General features: G+C 32.1%; 2 protein-coding genes across 2 annotated transcripts; both read left to right on the forward strand.

Annotated features, from left to right (window-relative positions):
* Positions 1-4,028: 4,028 nt before the first annotated feature.
* Positions 4,029-6,467, forward strand: LOC122277542 (probable glutathione S-transferase). Its single transcript, XM_043087556.1, has 2 exons — positions 4,029-4,405; positions 5,887-6,467. Exons 1-2 carry the CDS (start codon positions 4,091-4,093, stop codon positions 6,229-6,231), a joined length of 660 nt encoding a protein of 219 aa, XP_042943490.1. The 5' UTR covers positions 4,029-4,090; the 3' UTR covers positions 6,232-6,467.
* A 16,455-nt stretch (positions 6,468-22,922) lies between these two features.
* On the forward strand, positions 22,923-24,831 carry LOC122277155. Its single transcript, XM_043087049.1, has 3 exons — positions 22,923-23,131; positions 24,222-24,315; positions 24,412-24,831. The coding sequence occupies exons 1-3, from the start codon at positions 22,950-22,952 to the stop codon at positions 24,628-24,630; spliced, it is 495 nt and encodes a 164-aa protein (XP_042942983.1). The 5' UTR covers positions 22,923-22,949; the 3' UTR covers positions 24,631-24,831.
* Positions 24,832-24,910: the final 79 nt, after the last annotated feature.

Raw genomic sequence — 24,910 nt, forward strand, 5'->3', positions numbered from 1 at the left:
ACAAAGGTGCAAGAGGCCAACTTTTATTATCGGTTGAGATCGTTCTTTGAAAGATCAAGTTGGACCAGGTACTGCATTTCCATCCAAATTCCTGTCGGAACCTCCCCAAAGAACGGTAAGAGCTATTATACACATAACGGAAGCATAAAGGAGTGAATACTTCTCCTCTTAGAGTACAGTGTTAGTTCTTTGCACTAATGTGCTTGAAAATATTTTTTAGATTAATATGTACATTTTCTCCTGGATGATTCTTTACAGTCCTGTGGCTTTTGTGGAGATTGACCCTGGAAGCAGATTCACGTAACTAGCAAGAACGTTGTATCTAGACCATAAGTAAGGTCTTGACTTTGAATATGCCTTCCATAATTGTTTCTCTGTGTATGCCGAGAAAACGTAGGAAACCGAAGAAGAAATTTGATTGGATATTTTTTATGGTCAATATGTGATCTTCTGGGCTTCACTAGTCGAATGCCTCTGATGCCTTTTTCTTCGGATGAATCATGACTCCCGGTTGGACCAGCGGCCAGCCTCTAAGAGTCTAAAGCTAGAGCTTCAATCTCCCTCTATTGGTGAGCTCTAGATAAAATCATTTTACGATTTCTGTATAATTTTATAATAAAATATTATTATTTCTAGTTCAAATATATAAGAGTCAAAATAATAGGTAGATATTTTTTTAAAAAAATAATATTTTATTATATAGTTGTGCATTAGTTGGCTCTTTATATTTTTGTTTATTTATTAAATAGTATAACGTGTAATTATAATTTTATCACATCGTTATAAGCATTGAATAAAAAGATCACCATCATCATTCAATATGACAAAATCTGAATCACATCATTATACGAATTGAGTAAAAGTCTCAATTGTTGCCCTCTTATTCTTACCAGAGAGTTCGAGCTAGATTTGGGTTGATTTTGTCAATGCGTAGGATTTGCGTCGTTGACAATATTCCTCTTCAATCTATTTCTTTTTAAATATTGCTTTAATTTTATAAATATATATATAGTTTTCGCATTTTAACGAGAAAACAAGGTACACTTTGGTTGTTGATTTATGGTAAGTTTGGCATGGAAATTGATCAATTTTTAAAGAATGAGAGATTTTATAATTAGAATCTTACCAGACTTATAAGGGTGAATCGAACTAGCATAGAGACTTTGCTATGTGCATAAAACATGTGGTAAAGCGAGATAGCTTCCTAGACTTACTTGTTCTTACCGAGCAAACTAGACATAATTCATTTTTTTATGGGTTTTGCAAACTAAGTTTAACCCAAATTTGAGTTATACCAAAATAAGGACTTCTATTCATGATTTTCTAAATGTAAGGAGCATATAATTTCCTTAAAATTCTTATTTGTTTTAAGTGAGAAAAAACCTGTTAATGAGGTATAGAGTCTTAAAGGCAAAACAATTTCATCCTATATAGTATATACAGAGACTACCACCACGTTAATGATCTTTTGAACCTCTTGTTCTTGAAGGAGCAGTGAGCGAGTTGATCATCTGTATACTGAAGATGTAGTGAAATAGACGATCGAGTTCATACATGAAGTGGTGACGTTTGATGTTGTTTTGTAATTAGTAAAGCATGGACCATAGTCCGTAATATATAAATATGAGTCCAAAATGCAAGTGCTTGATGCCGCAAAGAGAATAATATTGGCCACAAAAGGAAAAGGAGAAGAACAAGAGGCGGAAAGGAGAAGTAGAACTTCTTGGAAACCTTCGGGCTTCAAGATATTGGAGGGAGAGCTGGGAGACCAGCCTTATTTTGAACATTCTGCAGATACAGGTTCAAAATTAAGATTTTTTGAAGCACGTAGAAAAGCAAGAATATTACCATCAGATAAGGTTGTGTCTATTTAAAATACTTGTGTGTTTTATTGGCTATGTCGAAAGTGCATGCAACTTTTCTAGCTTTATTCAAAATAAAAGAAGGGAGGTATCCGACAGCCTTTTGTAATATAAATTATTAAATTACCGCATCCCAACCTTAAATTATAAAAAAACATTAACTCTTTCTTAATTATGTTATAATCTTATTATGGACTCAGCAAATTTGGCCTTTAAAATGTATAGATAATAAAATATTTGCATATGATAATTTAATTTAAAAAAAAAAAACTTTTATTTTTAAGTTTTAACAATCAAATCTTACAATTTCTTCTCCAACTAAACAAAAGATAATTATAAAAAAAAAAATTAACTCTTTCTTAATTATGTTATAATCTTATTATTGACTCAGCAAATTTGGCCTTTAAAATGTATAGATAATAAAATATTTGCATATTATAATTTAATTTAAAAAATAAATTTTTATTTTTAAGTTTTAACAATCAAATCTTACAATTTCTTCTCCCACTAAATAAAAGATCTTGACGAAATTATCATACATGAGATTTAGGGTCAGTTTAAATATAAGAAATATTTCATTTTATCTTATTTTATTGTTAAAATTTTTTAATTTTTATATATAATATAATAAATAATTTAATTTTTTTAATATTAAAAAAATAATAATATTTTATTTAATTTTTATAACTTATATCAACTTAAGTCAATTCAATTCAATTCAATGACAAGACCATACCTTATCACAATTTTACCAAAAAAACAGCCCATTGACGAGATCAATTCGAATGGTTGATTAGAAGCATTCAAATTTCAAAACACGAAGGCAAAGCAATCGAACGGCAATCACATCATATGACGAAAGCAATGACGCATTTTAATTCCGTCCACGTTAGTTAAACCATTGCCACCAACAATCACCACGTTAGTTTTAAATTTTCTGTAATCAGAATATGTCAATCACATCCATAGCATCCCATAAATATAATACTTATGATGTTACTGTTATTATTATTTCGTTTAATAATTAAGTTAAACGAAATAGAGTCAGATGCATTGCCATTTTGTCCAAAATAGAGTTTTAATATTTTATATAATAGATTAATGCTAATCACTATTTATTATGGGATATTAAAAAATTATTTATTTATGTCTAATTTATGAATCAATTATTTGATACCTTGTCATGTTGAGAAAAGAATTATAAAATAGGTTATAAGTATAATTTTTCTAAATAATATACTCATTAATTTTTATTTTATTGCATTATTGTGATATTATTCATAATTTTATATTACTATTTATTTTACAAAAATAAGATAATAATAGTTTGAATATAAGAATTTTGTTACGTTTATGTGAAGTTATAAATCAATCTTTATATTAATACTGTTATTTTCTTATTTAAAATTTAAATTAATATTATTTTTATTAAAATTTAATCTTTTAATCACTTATATTATTTAAATATTTATATTAATACGTAAAATCACTTATAATTAAATTTTTCGTTAATATCACGAATTAATAAAGAAACGACACGAAGTTACTGGAACGAATCCGTCATGATGTCATCCACGACGTGGAGTGCCAAGCCCGTCCAAGCCATTCGTAAAATTCTTTTTTTTTTCTCTTTGTTTTGCTTAGCCATTCGTACAATTACAAATGCTACTTTTCCTTTTCTTTTTATTTTTCTTTTTATTTTATTTATGCAAATGCTACTTTTCCTTTTATTTTTAATTCTTTTTGGCGTTCATGTATTTAATTTTTATTTATTGATTAATTAAAGAAATAATAATTTACATATTGATAATTTTTTATATAAAAAATGTAGATAAAAAATAAAAAAATTGAAAAGATAAATTTTAATGTTAGATTTTGCCATTGTGAATTTTGTGATAAAAATTTAGAATTTAGGATGAAATATTATTTTAATAATATTATTATTTTTAAATTTAAAAAAATTAAGAAAAATTTAAATTATTTATTATATTTTGTATATAAATATGAAAAAATAAAAAATTTAAATTTGAGATGAAAATATTTTTACAAAATAATTTACAAAATTTTATATTTTGTATACTTTGACTTAATGGACAAACCGCACCTGAGTCACACCACCCTTGTAGGCGAGTAGCACTCTTCTATAAATATAAGGTCCCACTCTACCCAGTTCGCATACTCGCTAAAGCCTGCAGCCGTTTGCTTTCGATAGTCTGAGGCCGGTAACAATGGCAGAGGAGGTGGTTCTGCTCGATTTTTGGGCTAGCATGTTTGGGATGAGGGTCAGGATTGCTCTTGCTGAGAAGGGGATCAAGTATGAGTACAGGGAGGAAGACTTGAGGAACAAGAGCGATCTGCTTCTCCAGATGAATCCGGTTCATAAGAAAATCCCAGTTCTCATCCACAACGGGAAACCGATATGCGAGTCCTTAATCATTGTTCAATATATCGACGAGGTCTGGAACGATAAGTCTCCATTGTTGCCCTCTGATCCTTACAAGAGAGCTCAAGCTAGGTTCTGGGCTGATTTTATTGATAAGAAGGTACATGTCTCTGCGATCCCTTTTTTCCTTTTATTGTTTTTAAGTGTCGCTTTAAATCCTTTTACGGCTTCATTTGTCCGACAGATTTTGCTGGGATCTAGCGTATTTTCTGTATTTATTGGTTTGGTTTTTTTTTTTTTTTTGTTCTTTAAATTTAAGACCATCATGGTAGTCAGAGCAGCTCAAATATTTTAATCTATTCATTTATGTTTATTTTTTGATTTGGCCGTTTTCACTTCATGGGCATCCCATATGCTGACTACTTTGATTTTTTGTTTGGAGTAACAAGGTCTATCAGTGTAGACTAGCAAGGTTTCTTTTAAAAATATACCGTGACTTTAAAATACTTTCATCAGAATTCCATATTTTATCGGAAAGATTCAAGAAACGATGATGATTCTAGTACTCGTAATGTAATTTTGGTTAATTTACTATGAACCTCCTAGATTTTTATAACTAAGTTTGGATCTTTTGACATGCATAACTCATTTTATTTAATTATTATAATTTTTTTAAAATTTTAATATAAAATATAATAAACAACAATTTTTTTAAATTTTAAAATAATAATAATAATATTAAAAAATAATATTTTAATAATATTTTATTTAATTTTTAACTTTTAATTTTTATGTCAACTCAGTTTAACATTCAAACGTAGCGGTCCTAACTTTCTATATCACAATCAGCAGACTGAATTGAGCTTTTCTTTCTGGATTCTCAAAAAAGTATTTGGGAAATTGACGTCAGAACTCGTGTTCTTATTGTCTTCCCTCTGCTTATGTAATTCTGTCCCAATTTCAATCTCTTGGTTTTAATTTTAGGATGTCCTTGAACTCTAGCAGAGAGAGTATTGGGGAAATAATTTGACCCTTGGAGCTATTAAGATTGTTCCACATAGTTTGTGAAAGGATTGGTGGTCCGTTTATAAGTATAAAGAAAAGTATAATCTCTTGAGCTAGTTTTTGAGTTTGAGAGAGGTCTAAGATCAAGATCACCAAACACTAGCATCAGAGCCTTGGTTTACTATCAATCTCAGGCTCAACAGTCTACGGGAGAAATGGCTTCTCGCTACTCCAACCTAGGGCTTGATGTATAAGGTAAAAATTATTGGGATTGTCTCACATCGATTGTAGAAGGGGTTGGTGGTCAGTTTATGAGTACGAGAAAAAATCTTACATTTTAAGTTAGTATTTGAGCTTGAAAGAGGTCCAACACCCCCAACAAGAGCAAAGAGATACCTTCCAGTCCAATGAACCAGAAATTTATGCTTTGGGAAAACTCATCTCATTCTATTTGCATTTGTTAATGTGTAAAATTTTAAATGGATGTCTAATTAAGTGGTAGATATATGAAACCACTTGAAAGATGGTTCCACATCAGTTTTTTTTAATATTTTTTTGGGAGGAATTGTTCTGACATTCTTCATCCTAATCTATAATCTATGGAGAGTGGTAATATAATGTGCGTGCAAAGTGCAGGTGTATGATACTGGGAGGAAACTCTGGACCACAAAAGGAGAAGAGAACGAGACGGCAAAGAAGGAGTTGGTTGAAATCTTTAAGACGTTGGAGGAAGAGCTTGGTGAGAAGCCTTACTTTGGGGGTGAAACATTTGGGTTTATGGATGTTGCTTTTGTAACTTTCTACAGTTGGTTCTATGCATTTGAGACATTTGGAGAATTTAGCATGGAGGCAGAGCACCCCAAGATTATTGCATGGGCCAAGAGGTGCATGCAAAAGGAGAGTGTCGCCAAGACTCTTCCTGACAGGCAGAAGGTCTACGAATTTGCCCTGGATCTGAGGAAGAGGAATTTAGGAGAGTAACGGTTTGGCCCCAACATTGAAGTGCTACCGTATGTATTTGCAGTGTTTAGGATGGTTTTTATTTGTTTTTTTATGGTTTTTATCAAAAGAGCAGTATCTCTGATCATAAATAAGAAAGACGCTTCGTTGTGTCCTCTGTATGTTATTGATGAAATAGTTCTTTTTGTACCGTTTGCGGCGTGCTCTAGTTTTTGTTGTATTCGAAGGAATGGTCAATGATCATCTTGTGTTCTTTATTTCCGGTTGCGATTTTAGAAAGTTAAATTCATGAAAAATCAAGCACAAAACATATTTGGAGGAGGAAAAATATAATTGTAAGTATAATTGTGTACTAATTTGTGCATTAATATGATGTGATTGGTCAAAAAGTAGATTTTATTAAAAACAGTATTAATTTAAAATTTAAGTATGAATAAATCAATATTGGTACACAGATTAGTGCGTGACTGTGTTTGTATGTAGCAAAATTCTTTGAAAAAAGTCCTTTTATCGCTTGGGGTTGACCGCTGGGTAATTTTTATTTTTTTTTCATTTTTCATATTTTAGTCAACTTCTAAGGGCAAAAAGAAAACACTTTCGTCGATAAGTAATGTTAGAGCTTAAATAATAACGGATGATATAATTTGCACACAAGGAAAATACTAAAGGTATCTATGGGTAAATGGGCTGCACTGATGAAATATACTAAAAAATAGTAATTTTACTTATCATTCTCATATATTAGACATTATATTTATTTATTTTTCTTATAATAAATATGTAATATATAGATGATAAGTATAATAATTTAATTAGTTTAATAAGAATAAAATAAAATAATAAATTATAAAATTAAAATATATAAAATATGTGATATGGAATGACGAATAGTGTTTCTTTTTTATTGAAAAAAACGACAGTGCAAATTTTTGGTGCAACATTTATCATTTATCATTGTTGTCTCCTAGAACTTCATACGATGGTCGGTGCACCACTAGATAATTTCTAGAACAACCCTTGAATCAACCTAGAGCGTAGGTGCTTCTTCTGGGGAAAGAAAAAATTTAGTTTCAAGTATAATTATGTACTAATCTGTGCACTAATTTGATGTGATTGGTCAAAAAGTAGATTTTATTGAAAACAATGTTAATTTAAATTTTAAGTATGAAAGAATCAGTATTGGTACGCAAATTGGTATGCGACTTTCTTTGTATATAGCAAAACTCCTGGGAAAAATGATGGCATAGAGACTAGAGAGATCCAGATTCGCCGCACTTTATTCTACAACCGAGTAGCAGATATAGACCCTCCAAAGTCCTGTCCAACCACGACTGACCTTTAAAGAGCCAGTTACCAATCTTCATGAGTCGCCTCAATTTTCAATCGTAACACTTGACGTTTTACCGCATGTTTAACGAAATAGAGAGGAGGGGATTACGATAAATTATTTGAACGGTATAAATTTTGGTTTGCTTCCATTTAATGTTAATGTTTGTAATAGACTTTTTTGTTTAAATAGAAGTTCTTGATCTTATGTTGTTGGGTTGAGATGTTGATTTTTTTTTTAGAAAATTTTATGCATCATGCTCACATCTCATTGTAAAGAGATTATTAAAGGTAAAATATACACAACCCCAAAAAGCCTATTAGGTCAGGTCAAATGGGGAGATCTCTAATTAGAAGTGTTGAACTCAAGATTTCAAGTTTCATGTGATTATAAATCTACACATGGATTTTGATGATAACAAATGAATTCAAAGAATAAAGAAGTCTCAAGCTCAAGTTGTCTACACAATGGAGTCAAGCACATCAAGGAAACAAGCATGAGCAAGAAGGGAATAAGTTCACATTAAAATTATAGAGTAATGTTGTAAATCTCTTCAAAATTCGAAATTAGGATTAATGCTCAAAATTAATATTTTATCATAAAGCATTAAAATACATTTTCCACATGTGCATGAATATTTTTGAAAATTAAATTTGAAAATTTTGAAAGATGATTGATTGTCATCTTTTGCATGTGCATGCCTTGATTAAAGGGTTGAACTTTGAAAATATTAAAGATGATTGATTGTCATCTTTCACATGTGCATGTTTTATTTGAATATTTTCAAAAGTGATTGATGCTTTTTTAGACTTATACAAAAAGTAAAAGATTAGGTTTGAATTTTTTGAAAATGAAAGTGTGCTCATTTTGTCATATGCCAAAAGTAAAAGATTAGGTTTGATTTTTTTGAAAAAGTGAATGATGTTGTCTTTGACAATTGAGAAAGAAGAACCTTTTATTTGAATTCTTTGAAAAAGTGAATTATGTTGTCTTTGACAATTGAAAAAGAAGAACCTTTTATTTGAATTTTTTGAAAAAGTGAATGATGTTGTCTTTGACATGTGAATCTTTTTAAATTTGAATATGAAGTCTCATATGCCTATAAATAGATCATTTGAGAGCTTCACATTCACAACACCAAGAGCATACAACATTCATTCAAAGCTTTCATTCTCTCTTCTCTAAACATTGAGCCTTAATCCTTGTTCATTTTGAGAGATATAGCTTGCGCTGTATTGTTTTTATTTCACTCGTTGATGAGTGTTTTCTGATAACCTACCCACTATCAGCTTTTGTATCAGAAAAAGGGTGTGTATAACCCTTGTGTGTGTAGAAAGTATTCTACACAGGGAATAGTTGAATCACCACGTGTAAGGTGATTGCAAGTGTAGAGGGTGTTCTACACGGATCCTTTGTAGCGGTGTTGTTCAAAGGTGTAATAGGTTTCTATCTCCACCTGAAGGAGGTTGAATAGTGAATTTGGGAATCCTCAAGGGGTAGCTTGAGGCGAGGACGTAGGCAGTGGGGCCGAACCTCGTTAACATACTGAGTTTGCTTCTCTCTTACCCTTACTCCTTATATTTATTGTTATTTCATATTTTGTTTATATTTTATATTATATATTTGATTTATAATTGTTAATTTTTTTTAATACAACTCAATTCACCCCCCCTCTTGTGTTAGTCATCTGGGCAACAATTGGTATCAGAGCTAAGAGCTCTATTATAAGATTAACTATCTTTTGAGTTAAGATCTTATGGCTAACATTGCAGCTTCATTTGGTGAAGGTCAATCTAGTAGTCGGCCTCCACTCTTTTGTGGAGATAATTACTCATTCTGGAAAGTTAGAATGAGAATATTTCTTCAAGCTCAAGGTAGAGAAATATGGAAATGTATTGTAAATGGACCTTATATTCCAACAAAAGTGGTTGGTGGAGTAAAGGTCAAAAAGGAAGAAGAAGAGTTTGATCGTGAAGACGATAGACTTTATACTTTAAATTTAACTGCTATGAATTTATTATATAATGCTCTTAATGGAAATGAGTTTAATAGAATAATGAATTGCGCTACGGCAAAGGAAATTTGGGATAACTTGGAAGTAACTTATGAAGGAACTTCGCAAGTCAAGGAATCAAAAATTTATATTCTTACTCATGAATATGAAATGTTTAAGATGAATGATGATGAATCTATTTCTAGTATGCACACTCGTTTTACTAACATCATAAACAGCTTGACAGCTCTTGGCAAAGTTTATTCCAAGGTAGAGATAGTAAGAAAAATTCTCAACTCTTTACCAAAACGTTGGGAATCAAAAGTTACAGCGATTCTTGAAGCTAGAGACCTCAAGAAGCTCGAAGTCAATGAACTCATCGGGTCACTTATCACCCATGAGTACACATTGAAAAGAGGAGAAGAAGAAGGAAAGCCAAAGAAGAGTTTAGCACTTAAAGCTGTTCCTCATGAAAGTGAAAGTGATGAAGATGAGGAAAATGACGATAAAGATGAAGAAGTTGCGATGATAACAAGAAGAATTCAGAGGTTCTTGAAGAAAAATAGAACTCCTCCGAGGAAATCTTTCAAAAAGTTTTCCAAGAAAGATTCAGGTAAAAACGACACTTTAATTTGTTATAAATGCAATAAACCTGGTCATATCAAGCCAGATTGTCCTCTGCTAAAGAAAGATCGAAACAAGGGCAAGAAAGCAATGAAAGCTACATGGGATGATGATTCAAGTAGCTCAGATAGTGAAGCAAGCAATGAAGAATCAGCAAATCTTTGTCTTATGGCTAAAGATGACATTGAGGTAACAAATCTTGATAATATTGAAAATCCTTCATATGAAGAATTGCAAAATGTTTTAGAAGAGATTTATGAGGAATTTGAAAAATTGGGTATCAAGTATACTGCTTTGAAAAAGAAAAATTCTTCTTTAACAAACGAAATTGAAATTTTAAGAAAAGAAAGTATCATTTTGAAAGATGAAAATCTTGAATTGAATAAGAAGAAAACCGATTTAGAAAATATTGTTGAAAACTTTACGAATGGAAAAAGAAATTTTGAAAAACTTCTTGGTAGTCAAAGATGTGTTTTTGACAAGGCAGGTTTGGGATATATGCCAAAACAAAAATACAAACCTTATAAAAATTTCTTTGATAATCATTCTACCTCAAAGACTAATATTCAAAATTCTTTTCATAAAAATAATTTTGTCAAAAAAGGATATTATTATTATAATCATTCAAGTTTTTCATATATGTCACATGCTATTTGTAATTTTTGTAATAGAAATGGTCATAATTATCATACTTGTCCTATTAGAAGAAATCATACAATGACTATTAGGGCCATATGGGTACCTAAAAATCTTGTTTCTTCTAATACTAATAAATAAAGGACCCAAAGAACTTGGGTACCAAGAAAAATCATTTTAATTGTTTTTATAGGTATGCATGAAGTCATCCACAAGCAAAAATAAGTGGTTTTTAGATAGTGGATGTTCAAGACACATGACGGGAGACAAGACTAAGTTCTTTGATCTTAGATCTAAAGAAGAAGGACACGTGACATTTGGAGACAACTCGAAAGGGAAGATCGTGGGAATAGGTAAAATTGGTAATGAATCTTCTCTCATAATTGAAGATGTTCTACTTGTTGAAGGTTTAAAACATAATCTTTTGAGCATAAGTCAATTATGTGATAAAGGATTTACAGTTACTTTTAAAATGGATAAATGCATTATTTTGAATGATCATGATTGTAATATTTGTTTTATTGCTTTTAGAAACAATAATGTTTATACAATTGATTTTGAAGAAATTACCTCACAAGATGCTATTTGCTTGTCAGCTCAAAATGAAACTAGTTGGTTATGGCATAGAAGATTAGGTCATGCCAACATGGAACTTATTTCCAAACTTTCAAAAAATGATCTTGTGAGAGGTTTACCAAAAACATATTTTCTTAAAGACAAAATTTGTGATGCATGTCAATTTGGTAAACAAACAAAAACTTCTTTTAAAACTAAGAAACATATTTCCACTACTAGACCATTGCAACTGATACACATGGATCTTTTTGGACCAAATAGAGTTGCAAGTCTAGGAGGAAAATATTATGCATTTGTTATTGTTGATGATTTCTCTAGATATACTTGGGTCATCTTTCTTGCTCATAAAGATGAGGCACATAATGCCTTTACCAAGTTATGCAAGAGAATTCAAAATGAAAAGGGCTATACTATTTCAAGTATCCGAAGTGATAGGGGAAAAGAATTTGTTAATAAAAATATTGAAACATTTTGTGATGAAAACGGTTTTATTCATAATTTTTCTGCTCCTCGAACTCCTCAACAAAATGGGGTAGTAGAGAGGAAAAATAGATCTCTTCAAGAGATGGCAAGAACAATGCTCAATGAGAACAACTTGCCTAGTTATTTTTGGGCCGAAGCGGTAAGTACTGCATGTTATGTTATAAATAGAGTTATGTTAAGGTCTAAATTAGATAAAACCCCCTATGAGCTTTGGAATGAGAAAAAGCCCAACATTGGTTACTTTCATGTATTTGGATGCAAATGTTTTATTTTGAATGACAGAGATAATTTAGGCAAGTTTGATGCAAAATCTGATGAAAGTATTTTTCTCGGGTATTCTACTAATAGTAAAGCTTATAGAGTATTCAACAAAAAGACTTTAACTGTACAAGAATCTATGCATGTAGTATTTGATGAATCTAATTCTCCACTCTCCAAGAAATCTATTGATGAAGAAATAGAAGGTATAAATAACACAGAAAGTCTCAATCTCAACAAAGAGAAAGCAATAGAGGAAGTTCAACATGGAGCCATCAGGAAAGATCATCAAAATTTAATACAAGATGCAACCAAACAGTGGAAATTTGTGAAAGATCATCCAGTGGAACAAATTTTGGGAGAACCTTCACAAGGTGTAAGTACTCGATCATCTCTTAGAAATATTTGTAATCATACTGCTTTTCTATCTCAAATTGAACCCAAAAATATTGATGACGCACTTCTTGATGAATCTTGGATTCTAGCTATGCAAGAAGAGTTGAATCAATTTGAAAGAAATGATGTTTGGACACTTGTTCCTAGACCCAAAAATTATACTATTATTGGAACAAAATGGGTTTTTAGAAACAAGAAAGATGAGTCTGGAGTCATTACTAGAAATAAGGCTCGACTTGTAGCCCAAGGTTTTAATCAAGAAGAAGGAATCGATTATGATGAGACATATGCACCTGTCGCAAGATTAGAAGCTATTCGAATGCTACTTGCATATGCTTGTTATAAAGATTTCAAACTTTTTCAAATGGATGTCAAAAGTGCTTTCTTAAATGGTTTTATAAATGAAGAGGTATATGTTGAGCAACCTCCAGGTTTTGAAAATCATATTTCCCCAAATCATGTTTTCAAACTCACAAAAGCACTATATGGACTTAAACAAGCTCCTAGAGCTTGGTACGAGAGACTCAGTGGTTTCTTGATTGAAAAAGGTTTTTCAAGAGGAAAAATCGACACAACTCTTTTCATTAAATATGAAAATGATGATATTCTTTTGATTCAGATTTATGTTGATGATATAATATTCGGTGCTACTAATGAAAATATGTGTCAAGTTTTTGCTAAGACTATGCAGGAAGAATTTGAGATGAGCATGATGGGTGAACTTACATTCTTTCTCGGATTGCAAATTAAGCAAGCAAAAAGTGGGACATTCATCAATCAATCAAAATATATTAAGGAATTACTGAAGAAGTTTGGGATGGAAAATGCTAAGGAAATTGGAACACCAATGAGCCCATCAACTAAACTTGATAAAGATGAATCCGGTAAGCCAGTTGACTCGAAGATATATCGAGGTATGATTGGTAGCTTATTATATTTAACAGCCAGTAGACCAGATATTATGTTTAGTGTGTGCTTATGTGCACGTTTTCAATCATCTCCAAAAGAATCACATTTAATTGCAGTTAAGCGCATTCTTAGATATCTTAGTGGTACAATTAACCTAGGGTTATGGTACCCTAAGCACACATCTTTCGATTTAATCAGCTACACAGATGCAGATTATGCTGGCTGTAAAATAGATCGAAAAAGCACTAGTGGAGCATGCCATTTCTTAGGTCATGCATTAGTTTCCTGGTTTAGTAAAAAACAAAATTCTGTTGCACTATCTACTGCTGAGGCAGAATATGTTGCTGCGGGTAGTTGTTGTGCTCAAGTTCTCTACATGAAGCAACAACTTGAAGATTTTAAACTCATGTATAATCACATTCCAATCAAATGTGATAATACAAGTGCTATAAATCTTTCAAAGAACCCAATACAACATTCTAGAACTAAGCATATTGAAATAAGGTATCATTTTCTTCGAGATCATGTGCAAAAAGGTGATATAATGTTAGAGTTCACAAACACACACGATCAGTTAGCAGATATTTTCACAAAACCTTTACCAGAAGATAGATTATGTATGATCAGAAGAGAAATAGGTATGATGCATGCTATGAATATCTCTTAAAAGATAGACCAGAGTCAATAAAAATAGAGATAGATTTTTTTTAATACTTTTACATAAATTTGAGATTCTTAGCCTCATGTTTGAGACGCTCATTCTCTTCATACAATATCATGTCATTCTTATTCATGGGAACCGGCAAGCGGAATGAAGAATCTAATAAAGATTTCAACTGTTTATTCTTCTGCCGAATGATTCCTTCCCTTGTGTGAGACTCTTGAACAATTTGTTGAAGTACAACAATTTGTTCTTTGAGCTTTTCAACTTCGTGATTTTTGGCTTGTAGCCGCTGAGAAAAAGCCACAATAGAGGAAGAGTAGCGAGTCCCAAGACTCACCAAATCATAAATAGCATCAGAATCTGACTTATTAGTCAGATTATTATTTTCTTGCTGCAACATGGCACCAATGGTAGCTGCAGAAAGAACAGGAGGTTGAGATGCAGAATGCCTCATGGATGGATCTAGAGAAATGTTAGAAGAATGAGCCATTGAGAAAAGAATAGAAGGCTTAAAACGAGAATGCTGAAGGAATGCAGATGAGTTATAGAGATGAGATGAAAACTTGATGCGGATTAGATGAACTTCAGGACTGATTTTATAGAGATAGCATAAAGAATAAGACAAACTATTTTCTCTTCAAATCTTATTTAGTCAAAAGAAATATAAGATATGCTGGACACACATTGTCAAAAGTTTTCTTACTAAGCCAGCGAGATTAACAGTAGATTGTCCCTATTTTTCTAGTAAACGATGAACCTCTGCTGTTATCTGCCGATGTTGACCTTGTATCTGAACCCTTTCTCGTTCCAGCTCTTCTATTCGTGGTTGCAGATCATGAGCATACCAATCTGCAAATTTTTTCAACTCTTGGTTTTCTTGCTTTAGCCTTTTATTCTCACTATCCTTATTAGCAAGCTTCTGTCGTAACTCAGATATTTGCATGTTAAGATGATCAATCTCACTCACCCTCGCCATTAACCTTCGAGACATGATCGTAACAGAGGCAGCATATTGATTACTGAGCATTCTTGATTCTGCAATAATCTCAGAATCAGCCTTACTAGAAAAACGGTTCACTGCTCCTATCATGGTATTGACGGCCTCAGGAGAGAAGATTGATGATTGATGCGTCAAGGGTTCCTGATTCAAGTCTGGAACATTAGTGGAAGAGAATTGCTCAGCCATTCTATCGTTGTGGAAAAACAGAACTCAGGTCAAGAAGTGATTATTTTTTTGGCATCCGATAGATGAAAATGATCATTTTTTTTATAGAAACTCGGAGCCTTCAATCCCGTTTGTCAACAACATCAGGCGATTGTTTAAATCTTCAGCCGTATTAAATTTATAGAGTTAGGCCTCGAGGCTTTGCAGCACTTGTCGGGTCACGGACGGCTCCATTTTTCAACTATCTACAGTGACTATTAAACGCATCGTTTTCTTCAGTCCATTTTCTTGTTGCGGATCCTTTTTAATGATGCCAAAAGGGGGAGAAGTGTTAGACTAGAACATTAACATTGTTTAAATTGCTAAACTTGTTATATATGCTTGGAATTATATTTATACTTTTGCTTGAAAAACTAACGCATATTTTCAGGGGGAGCTTAAGTATTAATATAGGTTTCAAGTTCTATCAAATATTTGTCATCATCAAAAAGGGGGAGATTGTTGAACTCAAGATTTCAAGTTTCATGTGATTATAAATCTACACATGGATTTTGATGATAACAAATGAATTCAAAGAATAAAGAAGTCTCAAGCTCAAGTTGTCTACACAATGGAGTCAAGCACATCAAGGAAACAAGCATGAGCAAGAAGGGAATAAGTTCACATTAAAATTATAGAGTAATGTTGTAAATCTCTTCAAAATTCGAAATTAGGATTAATGCTCAAAATTAATATTTTATCATAAAGCATTAAAATACATTTTCCACATGTGCATGAATATTTTTGAAAATTAAATTTGAAAATTTTGAAAGATGATTGATTGTCATCTTTTGCATGTGCATGCCTTGATTAAAGGGTTGAACTTTGAAAATATTAAAGATGATTGATTGTCATCTTTCACATGTGCATGTTTTATTTGAATATTTTCAAAAGTGATTGATGCTTTTTTAGACTTATACAAAAAGTAAAAGATTAGGTTTGAATTTTTTGAAAATGAAAGTGTGCTCATTTTGTCATATGCCAAAAGTAAAAGATTAGGTTTGATTTTTTTGAAAAAGTGAATGATGTTGTCTTTGACAATTGAGAAAGAAGAACCTTTTATTTGAATTCTTTGAAAAAGTGAATTATGTTGTCTTTGACAATTGAAAAAGAAGAACCTTTTATTTGAATTTTTTGAAAAAGTGAATGATGTTGTCTTTGACATGTGAATCTTTTTAAATTTGAATATGAAGTCTCATATGCCTATAAATAGATCATTTGAGAGCTTCACATTCACAACACCAAGAGCATACAACATTCATTCAAAGCTTTCATTCTCTCTTCTCTAAACATTGAGCCTTAATCCTTGTTCATTTTGAGAGATATAGCTTGCGCTGTATTGTTTTTATTTCACTCGTTGATGAGTGTTTTCTGATAACCTACCCACTATCAGCTTTTGTATCAGAAAAAGGGTGTGTATAACCCTTGTGTGTGTAGAAAGTATTCTACACAGGGAATAGTTGAATCACCACGTGTAAGGTGATTGCAAGTGTAGAGGGTGTTCTACACGGATCCTTTGTAGCGGTGTTGTTCAAAGGTGTAATAGGTTTCTATCTCCACCTGAAGGAGGTTGAATAGTGAATTTGGGAATCCTCAAGGGGTAGCTTGAGGCGAGGACGTAGGCAGTGGGGCCGAACCTCGTTAACATACTGAGTTTGCTTCTCTCTTACCCTTACTCCTTATATTTATTGTTATTTCATATTTTGTTTATATTTTATATTATATATTTGATTTATAATTGTTAATTTTTTTTAATACAACTCAATTCACCCCCCCTCTTGTGTTAGTCATCTGGGCAACAAGAAGACAAAATAAGATAGAAGAATGAGAGATAAGGAATGGATAAGTAAAAAAAGGGTATCGGAATAATATGGAAAGAGAGTTGATAAAGACATAAAGGGATCCCACATACTGATATATCACATTATTAGTATACCATGTGTTCATTTTTCTTAGTCCCTCATTCCCCCACTTTTCCTCTCTCTCCTTTTTCCCCCTTCACCTCCCAGCAATCATGCGCCCCCTCCCCTCACTTGACTCTCTCTTCCAATCACATCAGTGCCATCGCAGCTTGTTATCAGCCACCACCAATGGTTGTTTCCCATCATTAGTGACCTCCAATCAGACCCAACCCTCACAATGGAGCCCCTCTCCCTCTCTTCCTTCCAAAATCAAGCCCCTCTACTCCTCCCAGCCATACTACGCCACCGCACCCATCCTGGTGGTCGAACGACAATACCAATCATGGCGACTTCCTCTACGTGGAGGAGTCTTGTTGAATGAAGTGGCATTGCAAGGTCCACCCGAGAATAACGAAGTGGAGGGAGATATGCTTTACATGGAGAATCGACGAGGAGGACAATCGGTGGATCTGGGTTGGTGGGAAACTTTCAGCTTCACCTTCTGTGGATGGTTCTTGTGTGGGGGTGGTCAAATGGAGGAATGTGGTTGGTTTGTGGCTCACAATGGAGGAAGAAAATACTCTGTTTCGATGGCAGCGGGTGAGAAAGAGGGGAGGGAGAGAAATGAAGAAAAAAATAGGGAAGAGACGTGGCACACTGGTAAGTGTGTGGGATCCCTTTGTGGGATTTATTTGTGTATATAATGTTTTCCATATGGAAATGAAAAGAAGCAAACAGAAAGGAGATAAAAAAAATGTCAAACACATAAGAAAATGTAGCAAATCCTCATAACTCCCTAGGGACACGCAAAAATAAGGGGCATATAAAAGGAAGCAGCCATACAACTTGAGGGAGATTTCGACTTCTTCTTCAGCTTCTTCAACCTCAGGAGAGGAGCTCTAACGAGAAGATATTTTTCAGCAAATATATTTGAGATATCCATTGTATAGTAAGAAAAGAGATGTTATGAAAGATTGTAAATAAGTATATTATAGTCAACTCTTGCCTTCCCAAAATCTCTCGTGGACGTAGACAGTATGCCGAATCAAGTAAATTTGTGTCTATCTCTCTTTTATATTCTTAATATTTATTTTCTATTAACTGCCATAGGCAAATGGACAAATGCACAATCGCACTAGATCACGTCTAGGGCTCTTGATTATACTGAGTGAGGCCCAGATCATTATAGCATGTCTAAAATGACTATTTTTTCACTTCTAAATTGTTGTGATATTTTTTGCATTAACAGAGATGATATTGTCCATCAATTTTTATTATTATTTTTATAAAAGAATAAATGATAATTAAAAAAATAATAAAAGTATTACATTTTATATAACGAGATAAAAGTAAAATATGAGTACGATATATAGTATTATTTATATATATATATCGAGATCCATAATAGCCTTTAAAAACTCTTATAGGTGAAAATTACTGTAGGCGATGCAGTGGTGGTAGGGCTAGTGATTTGGCGGCAATGCTTAGTTGGTGATTAAAGGTGATAGCAGAGGCGGCAGGGAGAGAGTCCATAAAAAATGGCTTAAACACCCAAAAAGTAAGGTAAGCTAAATTAAAGAATAATAACTTTCTGAGGAAGAAAGCAATGGTTTGACCCCACTTATATGGAAATGCAGGCCTATTAGCATGGTTTTGGATTGTTACAATGTGTGTGACTGTTTTTTTATTTTCCCTAAACAGAATCATAATATATTTATTGAATATTATCAAATACAAACTTTGTCTTTGATTACGTATTTCATAACTGAAATAGGTGCTTTTTCTATCATCATAATCTGTTTGGCGGCCGATTTACATATATCTGGTGTCCCAAAATTTTTTAAAAAAATTAAAATATATCCTAATTTTTAATCATAATTTTATAAATATAAAAAATGCCTCTCCTAAAAAAATTTATAATCTCCATATGCTCTACAAGATTTTATAAACTTTCAATATACTTAAAAACATTTCTTCAAATTTGTCCTATAATCTCATAATTTTGTATAATTTCTATATATTATTTATTTTCACGAGTAGGATCTCACCAAAATTAAATTAAAATTAAGTTTAGAAGAAATAATAAACTTATTAATATGGATCATAAATTTTTTTTATACAATATTATGCTTCTTAATATAGAATTTAAAGTAAAAATTAAAAAAAAAAAATTTGAGAGGTTTTATTCTCTAGACTTCATTGAGCAAGAAAAAACTTATTAAAGGTTTGTATTATAGTATTATATATTTAATGTGACATGAAAATAGAGTTTACATGAAACATATTAGAATGAAAGATGACATTCTTAAAGATCACTTAATAATTTATATGAAGCAAATAAATTCGAAATATTTCATAATAAAAATAATAATGGATAAATATTATTTCATGAAACATTATCAGAAAAAATTTAAAACATGTATTAAGATGTTGTAATTTTAGAATTTTATTTCTTTGTGTAAATTATAAATTATTGAGATCTAATTTTTTATATATATTTTTATGAGTTTTGAATTTCAATGTGTCGCACACTAGAAAATTTGGCCTCCCCTCAAGTAAATTGCTAGTTTTGTCAGTGAATTTGTTCCTCTTCATAATGAAGTCGAAACTTTGCAAGATGATGAGCGACCTGATCACCTTCGCTGCATGTTAATGATAATTTTCACAAAGAACTCTCTTGTAGAAAATTTTGAATATTCTCTATAATCTACCCATACCAAGACCAACATTCCTCACCTTTGTTACATGCCTGAATAACAGATTTTGCATTTCCTTCCAAATTAACACATTGAAAATCTAAACTTGCACAGAGTTGTAATATTTTCCAAAGGGCTAAGTATTCTTCTAATACAGGTAGCATTGTTCACCTCATCAAACCCGAATTTGGGCAGTCCGACCCGAACCAAACATGACAACATCCGCAAGACCCATCGGTTCCGCACTTCCAAAACCATTTTTCTAAAAGGAAACGAAATTCGAATGAAATCGGGTATTTCGAACTTTTTTTTAAAACTACTGCGGGTGGATTCAAATTTTGTTTCTTTTGCCCAGTTATTGAAGTTCAGTATGTAAGGATTCACCCTTGTCCTTCACTTTCAGATTTCTTAGGCACTAGCTGTACGTGCGAGTGACGATCGATCGATCGATCTTATTTCTCCAAGTTCAGTTGGCTGTAGTTATAATAAGCGGTGTTGGCTGTAGTTATAACGTCTACCGCTTATTATAACTACAGCCAACTGAGATATAGAAGCGGCTATTTAGGAAATTAGAACATGTCCGACGAACATGATCAGTAAGTACTACTTCTAATTTTGGAGCAAATATTTTCTGTTTCCAGTGTGTTCATGAAGTTTCGTCTTCAGTTAATTTGATTTGCTGTCTAGTTTCATCTTCTGTCTCCTGTGTGTGTACAGTCAAGATCTTAAGAGTTGTCGTGCATGCTCTTAACCTGCATGCTGTCTTGCTTTCAGTAGCTGTAAGCACTTTCATTGATTTAGATTAAGGCAAAATCGATCCAGACGTGTAAATAATTTATCCGATTACCTCTATACGTCGTTTAAAACGTATATTGTATGGATGTGAGAAATATGTCTTATTGGTTACCTTTGGCCTGGAAGTGAAGACTCACCAGATTTGGCAGCAAAGATCAAGTATTTTGTCATCAAGTTTTATTTTTTATTTTTTATTTTTTATTTTTTTAAATTTTCGGTGAAAGAGTATTTAACAGACCACTAACCACTACGGTTAACACCACCGTGACCCACATGCCTCTCCGTTAACACCCAAAGAAAACAACCATTGTTTTGCTTCACTAAAAACAGAGCACGTGACTAGGAAATTTACAGAAGTACGTGACTATCAATATCCGAAATTATTTTTGTAGTATCTAAATAATTAGATTTTGTGGAAAAGAAGAAAGAGGAGAAAAAAGAAGATGATGCTTGAGAACAAAAACAGGGATTGAGAGACAGAGAGAGATTGTTGAAATTTGTGAAATTTTTACAATAGAAACGGAATGGAAAAATCTATTTGGGGAAGGAGAGGATATGCAAGAAATAGAAGAAAAAGATTATTAGAAACTAAAATGATACAAATGATTTTGTCGTTCGCCATCTGGAGCTCCTCCACCGGGACTGAAGGTCTTACAGAGTGCAATGGTGCTTTGGCTTTGATTTTGTCAAAGGGATTTTATGTCAAAGTTATCAAGAATTTTCTATGAAAGAATTTTAACTTGGCGAACAAATCTGGAATTTGTTTGCATATGTTCACACATAGAATACAAAAAAATTCAATAAAACTCCAGCTAATACCTAAAATTCAAATTTTCAATTTCTTTCATTTTCTCAACAATAAAACAGAATATATAAATACCTGATTCCAACTTTCTACCATCTAAAACTCAAATTATCAGACCCTAATCACAGACGTCCCCAAATGAAAATTCAAAACAACACCCGCACGTTCTCTATATGTGGACGAGCTAGTTGGTTGCAGGTCTTGAGGACCTGGACGAGTAAAGTTGAAGGTCTTTAGGTCACAAGAGGGAATGAGAGAAGCGGAAAGAGAGAGAGGGAAGGAGCGACAGTGGTAAGGTCTCTTAGCGGATCCCCAATTGAATGTCTGTTAGTGGTTGTTCATGTAACGCTTATGTGGAACGTTTCTATTGGTTCCCGATAATTAAATCTTGTAGGATACACCGGTTAGAAGCATTTCTATTTTTCAAACATTATTTGTTTTCACAACTATTTTCAATTCATCTCATCAAATCATTATAACTTTTACAGATTCTCATATAAAATAAAATAAATAATTCAAAATTTTCAAATCTAAAAAAATAATAATATTAAAAAAATATATTTCAATAATATTTTATTAAATTTTAATTTTTATCTCAACTCATCTATGAAAATAAACGATAAAATGAACTATAAGTATAATTTTTCTATATAATATACTCATTATTTCTATTATATTGTAATATTGTGATATTACTCATAATTTTATATTACTATTTATTTTACAAAAATAAAATAATAATAATTTTCAAATAATGAATTAAAAATGAAACGACGTGAAATTACGGAAAGAGATAGGGGTGTAAAAAAATCGGTGAACTAGTAAACCAATGGGTTTGGTCCATAATTGAATTTGGTTCGATCCGGTGCCCTCTTTTTTCTAAAAACTGATCATAATCGGTTCGATTTTAATTTTTTTTTTCTAAAATAGGATTAAATCGGTTCATATATATATTTTTTATTTTTTATATTGTATATTATTTATATATAATATATAATTATATATAAAATAATTTTGTATTATTTATTTATGGATCAATTATTTGATACCAGTCATGTTGAGAAAAGAATTATAAAATAGGTTATAAGTATAATTTTCTATATAATATACTCATTAATTTTTATTTTATTGCATTATTGTGATATTCCTCATAATTTTTATATTACTATTTATTTTACAAAAATAAGATAATAATAGTTTTAATATAAAAATTTTGTTATCTATAGACGAATTTGTAAATATTTATATATCAATACTACTATTTTTATATTTAAAATTTAAATTAATATTATTTTTATTAGAATTTAACTTCCTAACTAATTCAGTTCTTCTATATACCACCGGGGTTGCGCCCCCGGTGCGTCCTCGGCTGACGTGGTTACTGCCACGTCAGTTAACTTATTTATATATTAAAATAAAAAAAAAAAAAAAAAAAAAAAAACAACAACGGACGAAGCGGGAATTAAAATGAAATGGGTTTCCATTTTCAATTTCGCGTGGGTTTCATTTTTGTGCCTAAACCACTGCCGAGTTTGTTCTTCTCCTTGTCCGTAACACGCCGTCGTGGGACAGTCCACATCTTTGAGTCACAGTCGTCGTCGTGGGTGAGAGAGCTACTGGGTGGAGTCGTTGTTGCAGGGGAGAGAGCGATAAGGTATATTATCCTTAGATCCAGTAGCTAGATCTGCTAATTATTTTTGTTTGGGTTTCCATTTTCGTGCCTGAACAGGAATTTTTGATATATTTATGTGTTAGCTTGCACAAAATTACTTTGTCCATATGTTATGTCCTTGTTCTTCACGAGGTACCTCACTGTCTGCACTTTGAAACTTTGGCGCTCCGAGACATTTGTGCAATAGAACTCCTTTGTAAGGTCTTTGTCTTTTAGATATGGTAATTTTGGTGTACCGTATGTCTTGCTAGTAGAGAAGTGCTACTGAGCCCCGTACGTACTGACCCTTTCGAAAATCCTTTGCATATTGAAGTACTTTCTGTTTATGGATCTCTTTCTGCATCTAGTGCACCACGGGGGCTCATGTTCACATCAAATATATTACCAACTAACCCAAGTTTGTCAATGTCTAAAATATCAACAAGAGTGCTTTTTACATTCTAGATCTGGACTAACATTTGTTGAATTTATTTGTCTCATGTTGAGTGTCTGCAGACTGCAGCTTTGAACTCCATGATTGTTTGGACCAAAGTTGATAGGGATTGATAATTTCACATACAATTTTATGTATGCAGGGTACACACCCTTGGGCATTAAAATCAAATTTTTATAAAAGAATAGGGTTGCTTGAAATGATTTATTTGGTTTTACATAATATCTGAAGGCAAACCCAAAATTAGAGAGCTTGGTTCATTAAAACATTTCATTTCGTGTGGCATTTCTAAATATCCTGTTTTGCTTGGAAGTGACACTCCAACTGATTGCAGCCTAAAAGTTACTTAAAGCACATTTGTAAGTTGTAAGTGGTGATTAGGAATTTATGGGATGGGGTAGATATTAGATTCCAAAAATTCAACACTCAAAAAAATTAACTTGAATGAAAATTTGCATTAAACCTATGTACTGTTCAAATTTGAGAAATTTTACGAGTTAATTAAAAATTATCAATCAACATTGCTTCTCACATTGCTTCTAATTTATTATTGTGGTTATAATACTCCTATATTTATTTGAAGGAATATCTATATCTGCTGTATTTCTTTGCTCCCTTATTTGCATTTTTACTCTTTAGATCCAGTATTTGCATTTGGCTCCCTCTCAGCATGGGAAACGGGAAAGAACACGCATCTACATTAACACCATGTAACTCAAATCCCCTATCCGCGGTATGTTCTATAGTTTAATTTATCATTAACATTAAGATGTGTTGAGTTGATATATATTTCCAAAATTATTCAATAACTTTATCCAATATGATGTAGGACATACCATCAACCTGTCCAGAAAGCCCAAATTACATGCACCCTTACTATGGAGAAGTGCCTGCGTGGTCACCGGGATTTATGCCAAATGCTGGTTACCCATTTCCACATAACACGGAAACTCCAATTGAAGTGCCATGTACATCCTCTGCAGTTGAAGAAATTAATGAGCATAGACCAAATCCACAAGAATGGGATGGATGGATCACAACTGCATGAATGATTTTTGTGGCTTGAATGGGTTTTTGTCTACTTTTAATGTATTTTTTAAGACTTTAATGTATTTTTTTGGAATTTAATGTTATTTATGTTGCTTGTATGTAATCCAGAGATTTTTTTATGGATTTAAGGAATTTATTTGTGGATTTAATGGATTTTTGGTGGATTTGTGGATTTAATGGATTTTCATCTGCAAGCTAATGACATGACATCATAATTTTGTGCCTTTGGAAGTGACTTGTTTGTTTCAGCTCAGGAAGTGAATCAGGCATTACTAATT

This window comes from Carya illinoinensis, chromosome 9 (assembly GCF_018687715.1).
Source record: "Carya illinoinensis cultivar Pawnee chromosome 9, C.illinoinensisPawnee_v1, whole genome shotgun sequence".
NCBI lineage: Eukaryota > Viridiplantae > Streptophyta > Magnoliopsida > Fagales > Juglandaceae > Carya > Carya illinoinensis.

Excerpts from the sequence above, each read along its gene's own strand:
- LOC122277542 (XM_043087556.1), top strand. The coding sequence starts at position 4,091 with ATGGCAGAGGAGGTGGTTCTGCTCGATTTTTGGGCTAGCATGTTTGGG. Across the intron at positions 4,406-5,886 it reads CTGATTTTATTGATAAGAAG|GTGTATGATACTGGGAGGAA; the intron begins GTACATGTCTCT and ends TGCAAAGTGCAG.
- LOC122277155 (XM_043087049.1), top strand. The coding sequence starts at position 22,950 with ATGGGTTTCCATTTTCAATTTCGCGTGGGTTTCATTTTTGTGCCTAAA. Across the intron at positions 23,132-24,221 it reads GCAGGGGAGAGAGCGATAAG|ATCCAGTATTTGCATTTGGC; the intron begins GTATATTATCCT and ends TTTACTCTTTAG. Across the intron at positions 24,316-24,411 it reads ACTCAAATCCCCTATCCGCG|GACATACCATCAACCTGTCC; the intron begins GTATGTTCTATA and ends AATATGATGTAG.